At 32.6% G+C, this 14018-nt stretch overlaps 1 protein-coding gene across 5 annotated transcripts in view; it reads left to right on the top strand.

Moving 5' to 3' along the window:
- ARHGAP5 (Rho GTPase activating protein 5) overlaps positions 1-14018 on the top strand; it is a 143333-nt gene that overhangs the window by 80569 nt on the left and 48746 nt on the right. For all 5 annotated transcript variants that reach the window (XR_012120572.1, XM_036999283.2, XM_036999285.2 and 2 more), the window contains exon 4: positions 11821-11898. Coding sequence is in view for 4 of the 5 variants with exons in the window: in XM_036999283.2 (XP_036855178.1) it covers positions 11821-11898 (78 nt within the window). In the remaining variant the exon portion in view is untranslated. The remainder of the gene's footprint in view (positions 1-11820; positions 11899-14018) is intronic.

The raw sequence follows: 14018 nt of genomic DNA, 5'->3' as shown, positions 1-14018 counted from the left end.
TTGGTGAAGTTGATACACAATTTGCAAGATTCTCAATGGTTAGGATAAGGAAATGAAGTCTCTAGTTATTAGGCAAAAACTATCTCAGATGCTTTGTTTTTATGTTTTATTGAAAATTGAAATTGTCTTGTTTGTCGTTGACAACCAAATGATGTATACCTGTAACTCTTTATTTTTTTTTTAATGATGAAATTCCTACAGTAAAACAAATGTGCAAGTCTGAAGAAAACTTCTGGTCTTTACTCGTTTTTATCCCTCAGGTGAAATAATTATTTTGATAATAATCCGTTTTAACTGAATGCTTACTTTTGTATAGTAAACTTTCAATGTGCTCTGAGATGAGTGTGTTGTTTGTTCAATTTTCATACCTTTATGGGATGTATGTGCGGTTACTATTTCCATTTTAGAGAAGAAACTCAGACCAGAGAAACTGAGTAACTTCTGTGAGGTCACACAATTGGATTATAGCCAAAGCACTACTTACCATTACAGCTTACAGGAGATTTTTGATAATCAGAGATGTTTTTCTTAAGGAAAAAATAATCTATTTATGATAGCAGGAAGAAAAATACAGATAGGTCCATAAGGAGTAGAACTGAAAAATCACCTGTGATTTATGATCAGGAGTTAAGTTTTACTTTCTCTATTTATATCATAGATATAATATACATTTAAACATGTGTGACTTTTTCAAAAGGGGAAAATTAACATGGTTTTTGTAATAATTTTAATATATGAGCAGCTTCATTCCATGCAATAAGATACTTTGGGATTACTTTGTGGTGTGTGGGGGGGGTCTTTTTTTTTTTATTTTTAAGATATCATTGATAGACACCCTTATGAAGGTTTCACATGAAAAACAATGTGATAACTACATTCACCCATATTATCGAATACCCCTTCCCCCCCATACTCCATTGCAGTCACTGTCATTCAGTGTAGTAAGATGCCAGAGTCGCTATTTAGCTTACCTGTGCTACACTGTCTTCCCCATGATACCCCCCAAACCATATTTACTAAGTAATACCCCTCAATCCCCTTCTCTGTCCCTTCCCACCCACCCTCCCCAACCCTTCCCGTTTGGTAACTGCTAGTCCCTTCGTGGAGTTTGTAAGTCTGGTGCTGTTTTATTCCTCAGTTTTGCTTTGCTGTTATACTTGACAAATGAGGGAAATCATTTGGTATTTGTCTTTTCTCTGTCTGACTTATTTCACTGAGCATAATACCCTCTAGTTCCATCCATGTTGTTGCAAATGGTAGGATCTGTTTGTTTCTTATGGCTGAATAGTATTCCATTGTGTATATGTACCACCTCTTCTTTATCCATTGATCTACTGATGGACACATAAGTTGCATCCATATTTGCCAAATAAATAATCAAATTATGTTTTTGGGGGATAACCAGTTAATGAGGAGTAAGAATGTTTAATTTAATTTAGAATGTTTAAATGCATATTGCATTTTGCCTTAATACTACCACATACCATATACCTCCTTCTCTGGTCCTTATATTCATATCAAGCATAAAGAATTCACATTTAATTCCATAGCATCTAGCTTTAATAAGCTTGTATATTACCAATTTTTTTTTCCATCACCTACACTTTTTTTGGGGGGGGAGTAAAATTCACGTCACGTAATTAGCCATTTTACAGTATACAGTTCAATGGCATTTAGTACATTCACAGTGTTTTATAACCATCACCTCTTTTAGTTCCAAAATATTTTATCACTCCAAAAGGAAATTCTGTACGCATTAAGCAGTCACTCATTCCTTATTCACTCTTCCTCGGCCCCTGCAACAACCATTCTGCTTTCTGTGTCTGAGATTTGCATAATCTAGCTCTTTCATTAAGCTTTATGTTTTTGTGATTAGTCTCCATTATAGCATGTGTGTGAACACTTCATTTTTCTTATCACCGAGTAATACTCCATTTTATTGATGTACCTGTTTTTGTTTCTCCAGTCATCCATAGATGGATATTTGAAGTATTTACACTTTTTTGACTATTGTAATTAGTGCCTCTATGAACACTCATGTACAAGTAATTTCTTTGAGTCCCTCTTTTGAGTTTTTTAGGGTATACACCTAGGAGTGTATTCAGTCTTTCTGAGGAAGAGGCCGTACCATTTTACATTCCTAACAGCAATGTATGAGAGTTCCCATTTCTCCACATCTTCACTAGCATTATTGTTCTCCTTTTTTTTTTTTTAGTATGACCATCATTAGTGGTTGTGAAGTGATACTTAATTGTGGTTTTTGGTTTGCATTTCCTTAATGAGTAATCATTTTGAACATCTCTGTGTGCTCCTTAGCCATTTATCTTTGGAGAAGTGTCTTTTCAAGTCTTCTGTCAAGTTTTAGATTCAATTGTTTGTCATTTTCTTTCTTGGTTGTGATACTTCTTTATGTATTCTTAGTTCTAGACTCTTACCAGATAGAAAATTTGCAAGTATTTTCTCCTATCTTATGTGTTCTCTTCCTTTATCATGTCCTTTGATGCACAAAAGTTTTAAATTTTGGTGCAGTTGATTTTTATTTTGTTCCTTATATTTTGTTGTCATATCTATGAATCCATCACCAAATCCAAAATTATGAAAATTTAAACCCTCTGTTTCCTTCGAAGAGTTTCATAGTGTTAACTGTTAACATTCAGTAAGTAATGTCATCAGCAGTTAAGGATAATTTTACTTTAGTCCTTAACATTTCAGATTCCTTTTCTTTCATTTTCTTGCATGACTGTTCTAGCTAGAATTCCAATACAGTGTTTATTAGAAGTAACAAAAGTGAACATCTTTGTCTTATTGATTCTTCTGTTATTCTACTTTGTATTTTGTTTATATACATTTTATTTTTTCTTATTTGTTCTGCTAGCTTTGAGTGTAGCTTGTTCTTTTTCTATTTTCTTAAGGTTAACCTAGCCTTAAAGTTGAGATTTTCTTTTTTTTTAATGTAGGTATTTATAACTACATACTAACTTCTGACCACTGTTTTTGCTGCATCCCATAGGTTTTGGTATATGTATCTTTTTATTTATCTCAAAATATTTTCTAATTTTTTCTCGTTTGATCCACTGAATTTTTAGAGAGTGTGTTTTGTTTCCACATATTTGTGAAGTTACCTTGTATTACTGATTTCATTCTTTTGTGCTCAGGAACATACCTGTATTATTTTAAAACACAAATTTTTTTAGATTTGTTTTGTGACCTAACAACTAGTCTGTCCTGGAAAATGTTCCATATGCATTTGAGAAAAAAAGTATATTGTGGTGTTATTGAGTGAAGTGTTAATATATGTATGTCTGTTGGTCTAGCTTGTTTTTAGTATTCAAGTTTTGTATTTCCATTGTGGTCCTCTGTCACTTGTTCTATTCATTATTGAAATTTTTTTCATTACTGAAGTCTCCAGCTTTTATAGGTAAACTGTTTTGCCCCTTCAATTCTGTCAGTTTTTGCTTTGTATATTCTGGGATTCACCCTGTTTTCAGTGTGTAATGTCCTTCAATTTCTCTTGTAATAATTGTCTTAAAATCTATTTTTTCTGATATAAGTTAGCCCACCCAGCTGTTTGTTTACTATTTGCATGGAATAAAATTTACATTCAACGTATTTGTGTCTTTGGATCAGTAGTGAGTGTGTTATAGATTGCATACAGTTACTCCCTTTTTCAAAACTGTAGTTTCTCTCTTTTAATAGGAGCCTTTAATTCATTTACTTTTAAGGTAATGATAAGAGTTCTACGAGTTTGCTTTTTTTTTTTTAATGTCTTAAAACCATTTCTCTCTTAATTCCTCCATTACTGCTTTCTTTTTTGATTTCCCCACTCTCCCCCAGGATACCATTCTGATTTTTTTCTTGTTCCTTTTTCTGTATATTTTATATTTTCTTTGTAATTATCCTGGGGGTCACAGTGAACATTTTCATTTTTTAGCATTCATATTTCATTAGTATTTAAAAACTCTGCTCCTCAACAACCCCATTTCCTACTCTGTTATGTGTTATTTTCACAGATTACATCCTCATACATGTGTACCTCTTAGCATAGGTTTATAATTATTGTTCTGTGCATTTCTTTTAAATCACATAAAAACAAAAAGGTGTTACAAATGAAAAGTAACAGTACTACTACTGGCTTATATATTTATCTATGTAATTAGTTTTATCTTTTATTTTTATTTTTTATATGGCTTCAGATTATTGTCTGATGCAATTTCATTTTAGCCTGGAGGACTCTTAAGTACTTTTTAATAGGGTATGTCTTCTAGGTATGAACTAACTCATTTTTTTAAAATTTAAGACTGTCTTAGTTTTTCCTTTTTATTTTTTTTAATCAAATGTACACATCACAGTGGTTCAACAGTCCACCTACCCCTGCCCACTCTCTAGGTTTATGAGTCTGTTTCTGTTTTGTTTGTGCATTTGTTTTGCTTTTTTAGATTATACATATAAGTGAAAGCATATGGTATTTGTCTTAGTCTACCTTATTTCACTCAGCATCATACTCTCTAGGTCCATCCATGTTGTCAAAAATGGCAAGATTTCATTCTTTTTTATGGCTCAGTGATACTCCATTGTGTGTGTGTGTGTGTGTGTGTGTGTGTGTGTGTGTATACATACACCACATTTTCTATATCTTCATCTATCAATAAACACTTAGGTTGTTTCCACATCTTGGCTATTGTAAGGAGTCATATATCTTTTCAGATTAGAGATTTGTTGTCTTTGGGTAAATTTCTGGGTCAAAATGGTATTTCTGTTTTTAGTCTTTTGATGAACTTCCATACTGCTTTCCGTAGTAGCTGTGCCAGTTTACGTTCCCACCAACAATGTACAAGGGTTCCCTTTTCTATATATCCTTGCTTACATTTATTACTTCTTGTCTTGATATTAGCCATTCTGACTGGCATGAGGTGATACTTCATAGTTTTGTTTTGCTTTTCCCTGGTAATTAGTGATGTTGGCCATCTGTGTGTCTTTGGAAAGGTGTTCAGTTCTTTTGCCCAGTTTTCAGTCAGATCATTTCTTTTTCTGATGTGTGAGTTCTTTATGTATTTTGGATATCAACATTTTATTGGATATGTCACTTGCAAATATCTTCTTCCATCAGTAGGTTGCCTTTAGTTTTGCTGGTAGTTTCCTTCATTATGCAAAAAATTTTCAGTCTGATGTAGTTCTACTTGCTTATTTTTGCTTTTATTTCCTTTGCCTGGGGAGACATATCCAAAAATAAATTACTCATGCTCATATTCAAGAGTTTACTGTCTATGTTTTCCCCTAGGAATCTTATGGTTTCAGGTATCTTATACTTAGGTCTTTAATCCATTTTTAGTTTATTTTTGTGTCTTGTGTAAGTAGTGATCCTACTTAACAAGTTTAATTCTTTTGCATGTAGCTGTCCAATTTTCCCAGCACCACGTGTTGAGGGACTATCTCTTCCCCATTGTATATACTTGCCTGCTTTGTCATGTATTGACCACGTATGCATAAGTTTATTTCTGGCCTCTCTGTTGTGTTCCACAGATCTGTGTGTGTTTTTGTGCCAGTACCATACTGTTTTGATTACATAGCTTTGTAGTATAGTTTGAAACTACAGAGCATGATGCCTCCAGCCTTGTTCTTCCTTCTTTCAGAGTTGCTTTGGTTATTCAGCATCTTTCTTGGTTCCATACAGATTTTAGGATTATTTGCTCTAATTCAGTGGAGATTGCATTGAATCTGTAGATTGCTTTTGGTAGAATGGGCATTTTAACAATATTCGTTCTGTTCATGATCATGGAATATATCATCTCAGTTTCTTTCATCAAAATGTCTTGTAGTTTTTGGAGTACAGTTCTTTCATTTGCACAGTTAGATTTATTCCCATGTACGTTTTTATTTATGTTGTGTTTGTAAATGGGATTGTTTTTAAATTTCTCTTTCTGCTTTTCTCTTGACTTTGTAGTCTGACTTTTTGAATTAATTTATTCATTTTAAAAAGTTTTTTGGTAGAGTTTTTAGGTAGGGCTTTCTATATAGTATAACATGTGCAAGTAGTGACAATTTTACCTCTGCCTTTACAATTCAGACCTTTTATTTCTTGTTTGATTGCTGTGCTTAGGACTTCCAGTACTGTGTTAAGAGTTGTGAGAGTGTGCATCCTTGTCTTGCTCTTGATCTTAAAGGAAAAGTTTCCAGCTTTTCACCATTAAATATGATGCTAACTTTGGGTTTTTCATATATGGCTTTTATTATGTTGAGATGTTCCCTCTGTACCCCTTTTGTTGAGAGTTTTTATCATGAATGGTTGTTGAATTTTGTCAAATGCTTTTTCAGCATCTGTTAGCATTATGTGGTTTTTACACTTCCTTTTGTTAATGGGTTGTATCACACTGATTTGTAGGTGTTAAAACATCCTTGTATTCCAGGAATAAATCCCACTTGGTTATGGTGAATGATCCTTTTAATGTACTGTTGAATTTGGTTTACTGACATTTTGTTGAGGATTCTTTCATTTAAGTTTATTAGGGATATTGGTCTGTAATTTTTTTTTTTTCTGTAGTGTCATTGATTTGAGAATCAAGCTGGCCTCATGGACTGAATTTGGAAGCTTTCCATCCTCATCAGATTTTTGGAATAGTTGAAAAGGAACGATAGCTATTAAATCTTTTGAGTGTTTGGTAGAATCCTGTAATGACATTGGTCCTGGACTTTTGTTTATTGGCAGCTGTTTGATTACCAGTACAATTTTGTTACTAGTCTTTGTTCAGATTTTTTATTTCTTTCTGGTTCCCTTTTGAAAGATTGCATGTTCAATTTTCTATTTTTTCTTGGTTTGGTTTTAGGAAATTGTATTTATCTAGGAATTTATCCATTTCTTCTGGATTGTCCAGTTCATTGGCATATAATTTTTCATAGTAATATAATTGTGCCTCTGTGGTGTCAGTTGTAACTTGTCCTTCTGATTTTAAGTCTTTTTTGATGGATCTAGCTAAAGGTTTATCAATTATGTTAACCTTTTCAAAGGACCAGCACAGTTTCATCGATCTTTGTATTGTTTTATTAGTTTCTGTTTTATTTATTTCAACTCTGATCTTTACTATTATTTTCTTCTGTCTACTAACTTAGGCTTTGTTTGCTTTTTTTTTCTAGGTACTTTAGGTGTAGAGTTAATTGTTTGAGATTGTTTCTTAAGGTAGGCCTGTATTGCTGTAAATTTCCCTCTTAACAACTGCTTTTGCTACATCCCAGAGATTTGAACTATTGTGTTTCTATTTTCATTAGAGTATTTTTTTATTTCCTCTTTGACCTATTGGTTGTTTAGTAGCATGCTGTTTAGCCTCCTAGTGTTTGTGTTTTTCCAGTTTTTTTTTTCTTTCTTGTAATTGATTTCAGTTTCATACCATTGTGGTTTAGAAAGGTGTTTGCTATGATTTCATTCTTAAATTTATTGAGACTTGTTTTAAATGTGTCATAATATGTGATCTATCCTGGAGAATGTTCTGTGTCTACTTGAGAAGAATTAGTATTCTGTTATTTTTGGATGTAATGTTATGTATATATCTGTAAGTCCATTTGGTCTAATGTGTCATTTAGAGCCACTGTTCCTTGATAGATTTTCTTTCAGGATGATCTATCCCTTCATGTCAGCAGAGTGTTAAAGTCCCCTACTATTATTATGTTATTGTCATTTTTCTCTATTTGTGTCTGTTAATATTTGCTTTATATACTTAAGTGCTCCTCTGTTGAGTGTGTAGATACTTAAAATTACAGTATCTTGCTGGGTTGAGATCTAAATTATTATATAATATCCTCCTGTGTCTTTTGTTACAGTCTTTGTTTTAAAGTCTATTTTGTCTGATAAAACTGCTGCTGCCCCAGCTTCTTTCTCATTTCTGCGTGGAATATCTTTTTCCATCCCTTCAGTTTCAGTCTATGTGAGTCTTTAGGTCTGAAGTGAGTCTCTTGTAGGCAACATAGAGATAGATAGATCTTGTTTATTTGTCCATTCAGTCAGAAAGGTGGGTGATTTAAAGCTTCTTTCTGCACCGAGGCTTCTTTTAGTGGTTGTGATATATATATATATATATATTTTTTTTATTGTGTGCTAGAGAGTTCTGCAAAAGTTGGTTCTGACAGTTTTGCAGCTTTTTGGTTGCTTTTGTGGGGGAACCAAGCCCTGAAACTCCTGTGTCCCTCTGTTACTGATACCATCCCGATGAATGTATTTATCTAATTTATGGCCTGTCAACATACTCTACTTCTCCTTCACCCTTTGTCATCTATTATATGACATAATTATTTTGACCTGAAGGTTTACAGAAAGTTTTTGAACCCTCATTTTGTATGTTAACAACTCAAATAGAGCTTAACAGTATTTTTAAACTTCAGATTCAAGAATTCTGTGTGGTACAAAAGTTACCTTTCTAGTAAGAGAAAGAAATATGGTGACTCTTGTTTAGAAGGTATTTCAAATTTCTAAATAATATTTAGTTTTGGAATATTGGCATAGATTTCTAATGCCTTTATTGCTAAGTCCAAGTGAGTCTTGGGTAAATCACACAATAATTGAGTTGGTTTCTTTTTTTTTTTTTTTTCACATCATTCAGATACTAGTGAATGGAAAGCAGGGTTTTTAGTATGGATGATTGTTTTTCATTTAGCAATCAATATAAATGCTTATCACTTTGAGGGTTTCTCAATCTTAGCACTATTGGCATTTAGGACCACTTTATTCTTTATTAGAGGGGCAATATAAGATCTAATCTAGGTCCATTGCATTTACTGATCATGTCTTTTTTGACATCTTTAATCCTCAACCTGTTTTGTCTTTCTTAACTGAGGCTGTCACTTTCAGCTACTAGTTTTAGCCTCCATTGATTGTTTATCTGTATTACTTCTATGTTTGTAGGTTAATATTTGTATAAATCAACTGTTTTCCTCAATTCAAGTTTGTCTAATGTTTTCTCACTATTAGGTTAAATTGTGCTTTTTTGTGAGAAATACTACCGAAGTATGTTGTATCCTGCTAATTAAGCATATCATATTTGTTGAGATAGCTGGTCAATTTGTCCCAATATAGGTGATACAAATTTAGATCATTTGGTCAGTGTCTGCCAGACTTACCAAAGGTAAATTTTGGATTTATTTATTTATTTATATTGGGGTGGAACATGTGTGTTGTTCTTATATTTAGTGAGTTATAATCCATTAATATCCTTATATATTTTGATATTCAGATTGTCTTAGACTCTGTCTTAGCTTCTGTGTTCTTTTAGGTAGGTGTCCATAATTCTTAAAACACTACTTTCTGTCATGAGACGTACCAGGTTTGACTAAGACTTCCTAATCCAGACTGGGGATTAGCCTTCTTTCCAAAGAGCTCTGATTTGTTTGTTTTAGTGTTTTAGTAAAGAATAGTATTTAGAAATTAATACTGAGGCTCTTTCTGGACCCTCTCAGTGGACAAACCAAGGAAATGAATGTGTGCATGTTTATGTAAGTCTCTGTAATTATTTCTACACTATATTAAAAACTATGAGTCTATGCTGATTATCTTCAATTTCAGTCCAACACCACAAAATACACTACATTCTAATCCCCCTCTTGTTATGAATAAGTCTCTTCTCCTACAGTGAGAATCTTTGTTCCCTTTATCTTCAGCATATTTAGTCATTTGCTCAAGTCTAGAATACACAAAAATACCACTCTAGATTGGAAATACACATACCACTGAAATGTGGAATACATATACCATTCTAGATTGGAAACCTATTAACTAGAGCTCAGTATTTGCTTACAGTTCTTTTTATTTTTAAAGTCCAATTACATAGAGTGAGGAACATCAAACTTGGGGTACAATTACATGAGTTACTATAAATGCATACTCTTGCTTAATCCACATACCTGTCAAGATATAGAATATTTTTATCACCCTTTATGTCTCCTCCCAATTACTCTTCCACCAAAGATAACCTTTTTTATGACTTTCCCCCCACAGTAGATAAGTATTTTGCCTGTTTTAGAACTTCATACAAATGAAGTTACTAAATAAATTATTTTGGGTCTGGTTTCATTCATTCATCAGAGATTATTTCATCCTAACTGTGTTAGTAAAACTTTATAACTTTATGGCCATGAAACTTATCAGTGGATTTTTGCTCCCTTTATGTTCATGTCTTTTTGAATATTGATTTATTTTTCCCCGGTATGGATACATTTTGTTTCCCTTCCATGTCCTTAGAATCTTTGAAAAGAACAAAATAATTTTAACCAGGTGAAAAATTGAAATTAATGCATTGTCCCTGAAAGGCCTTGACATTGGTCAGGAATAAGTTTGACAGAATCTGCTTTTCCATTGATTCTTTTTTCCTCCCTCTCATGTGATCAGAATGCAATGCCTTATCAAATTGAGTGTCTTTAAGAAGTGCTTTGAGGAACTTCCCATTAAACATACAGATAGGTATAGACTGGCCAATGACAAAAATGTTAGATCTTTTATTATTGTCCCAGAATTCTCTAATGCTTTTCTTTTCTTTTCTTTCAGTCTAATTTCTTTATGTTGTTAGACTGGGTAATTTCTATTGATTTATCTTCAAGTTCACTTGTTCATTGCTCTTATCAACTCCATTCTGCTACAGAGCCCATTTAGTGAATTTTTAGGTTCTCTTATTGTCTTTCTTTGTCCTAAAAATTCCATTTAGTTCTTCTGTGTATTTCTGTTTCTTTGCTGAAACTATTTTTCATTTATATAAAGTATGTTTATAAATTGGCTGCTTTAAAATATGTTTATAAATTAGCTGCTTTAAAATCCTCATCAGATAATTCTACAGTTGACATCTTTGTGTTGGGGTCTGTTGTCTTTTCTCATTCAAGTTGAGATTTTCTTAGTTCTTGGTATGATAATTGATTTTAATTTTATTGTATCCTGGACATTTTGGATATTATTCTATGAGACTTTGAATCATATTTAAATCCTCAGTTTAGCAGGCCTCCTCTGCAAACTGCTCCAGTAGGGGAGGAGGGCTGCCTCATTACTACAAGGTCAAGTGGAAGTTCAGACTCCCTACTTGGTCTCCAGGAGCCTCTCTGACACTACTATGGTGGGTAGGTGAGGGTCCTTCCTACCTCAAAGTAGGGTGGAAGTTCAGGATCTCTACACAGCCCTGACATTCCAGGGGCAGGAGAGGTGAAATTCTGTTTTCCCTATTTGGTTGCCACTGATGTATATGAGGAATCATGAGTTCTGTGGTCTTTGTCTGGAGTTAGAGCAATTATGGTCAGAATTGTTTTGTTTTACTTGCTAGGCTGAACGTTTCTCTTTTCACTGGAGAGTAAGCTTTTCTTGTTCGTGAGTTTTTTCTGTTTGTTGTATTGTTCTCATTTTTATTTTTTGCCTGAGCTCCTTGTGGTATTCTGGATTGTAGGCTTCTCTGTTGCCTGGTCCAGGATACATAAGAGGCAGAAAGAAAACCCAGGGAACTCACTGTCCATATTTATTATTCAAAGTTCCAGGGTTGCTTTTTAGTCTTCCTTCATGTCTCCACTGTACAGAATCTTTTGATCTTTGTTTTTTATATATTGCAATCAGGAATGTTAGCTGTATTTAGTGGAAGAAATAGGGAGAACACATCTTAATGTTTGCTTAGAACTGGATGTCCTACATAGTTTAAGATTAAAATTTTATTAAGAACTTACTGTACATAAAATGCTCAAATATGTAATTCCTAAAAATATTTTATCACCATATTTTCATTAATTACTAAGATGTATGTAAAGTTAAGTATATTCTTATAGATAATTATATGCATGTATGAAAGAGTATATATGTATTTATTCTTTTAGGATTATGTACTGAAGGACTCTACCGTGTTAGTGGGAACAAAACAGATCAAGACAACATTCAAAAGCAGTTTGATCAAGGTAAGAAGACAGTTATATAAAAATAAAACCATTGTTGTATTATTTTTCTTAATGAAATTTTATGATGGGAAGATTGATTTTCAAATGAAAACTTCCTAAGTATATGGATATTGAGGGGAGAGAGATTAAAAGTGGAATTAGAAGTATTTAATAGAATAGGTACCACAGTCAAGGAATAGGACAGCTGTAAATCCATTACCAGAACTGGGAAAGCAATAAATTGGTTTATGATGTATCAGCATCTTTGTATATAAGAGATAGTAGTTACCTGAAAGTGCAGTTTAAAAGGTGCTTGTTTTTTGAAAGTTTGGGGGGGGTTTTTTTCCCATAATTTTGGGCCACCCAACTAACCAGTAGGAGTAAAAACAAAGCTGAATTTCCTACTCATATTATAGTAAATTCTGTATGCGATTAAGGTTTAAATGTAAGAAATGAAAACTAAAGAGAAAAATGAGTGTGCATTTTTATAATCTTGGAATAGGGAAAGGTTGAATTCAATATGAAACCTAGAAAGCATAATAAGATAATAAACTGGACTACCTAAAAATGTAAAAATTGTGTATTAATGGATAAAACATAAAATCAGGAGACAAACTGTGAATGTGGTGACCCTGTGGATCTCCGTGATAGATTAAGCAATTACATAGAGGAAAGCAACCAACAAGTACATGAAAATATGCTGTCTCTATCAATTATAAAGAAATAGAAATTAAACCAAAATGATTGCATTTGTTAATGATCAGAACAAGAATGATTGTTGACAGGATGTAAACAAACAGGTATGTTGTACACTGTTGGTTGGGGTGCTTTTAGGGAGGCATTTCATGAATATCTTAAAATTCAGGTAGCTTTGCTAGAGAAATTCCACTTGTAAATATTTGTTAACAGAAATCTTTGTGTAAGCATACCATCATGCACTTAACAAGAGCATTCACTGCAGCATTGTTTATAATTTTAAAAGGATTGGGGACCACCCATGTCTTTATAAATAGAATAGTAGAATGCCTTGTAAAATAGCATACATTTATATGTGTTGAAATGGTAAAATTATGATTTTTGAGTGGTGTGTATGTTTTCCTTGGCTTTGAAAAGAGTATTGTATAGTATTTTACTTAAAAAAATATTTTGTTAGAAAAACTGTTTAATCTAGTGATGGAGGGAGGATGGTAGTACCAGGGCTTTTTGAATTAGATTTCCTGGTTTTGTTTTCTGGTTCTGTCATATAATTGTCTTTGTGCCCTAGTGAAGTTAATATTTCTGAATCTCAACTTTTTCATTTCTAGAATGGGAGTAATAAGAGTACTATCAAGACTAATCAGATATGCATATGAAGAGTTTTCTTTGCCAGACACCATACTAAATGTTCCTTGGGTAGTTATTATTATAAGGAAATAAGCTTTAATACATAAACATGTTTATCACAGCATCTTTATGATGTTTTTAAATGAAATCAAAATGTTCAGTAAAGAATATTATGCAAACTGTTAAATCTGGGGGAATGTTTTGTAACTGTTAAAATTAGGGCAAAATGTTAATAATTGGTGATTCTTGATTAAGAATATGTGTGACTTCTTAGCACTATTCTTACAAATGTTGTGCTAGTTTGAAGTTACACTCCCACCTCCACCAAAGTTGCTTGTAAAATTTTAATAACCTTGGTAATGCTTAACAAATAAGCCCAATATAAAATGTATATATGTGATTTGTCTTTTTTTTTTTTTAATGAGCAGATAAGGGCTGAAAGGAAACACACTTAATTGTAAACAAGTGATTGTCTTTGGGTATTGGGAGTAATTTTTTTCTTTTTTGTTGGTCTGGATTTTTATGTTTTCTATCATGAGTATTGATACAGTTAGTGAAAAATGGTCTGTTTAGCAACAAATTAGCCTTATGTTACATCTATTTAATATGTTCATTATCACTTTTTAAGCCAGAATCTCACTAAAAATATTTCAACTTATATATTAAAAATTTTAAATATAAACTATGTAGATTCAAATATATATATATAATTTTTGTTTTTCTGTTTCCTTATGACCTCTTAAGTAGTCCATATGTAAAAAAAATACTTTAAAAGAGGATAGGTATTAGTAAAAGCTAATGTCCTTCTATATACCAGT

This window comes from Manis javanica, chromosome 8 (genome assembly GCF_040802235.1).
Source record: "Manis javanica isolate MJ-LG chromosome 8, MJ_LKY, whole genome shotgun sequence".
Lineage (NCBI taxonomy): Eukaryota > Metazoa > Chordata > Mammalia > Pholidota > Manidae > Manis > Manis javanica.
This window is presented reverse-complemented; position numbering and strand designations above follow the sequence as displayed.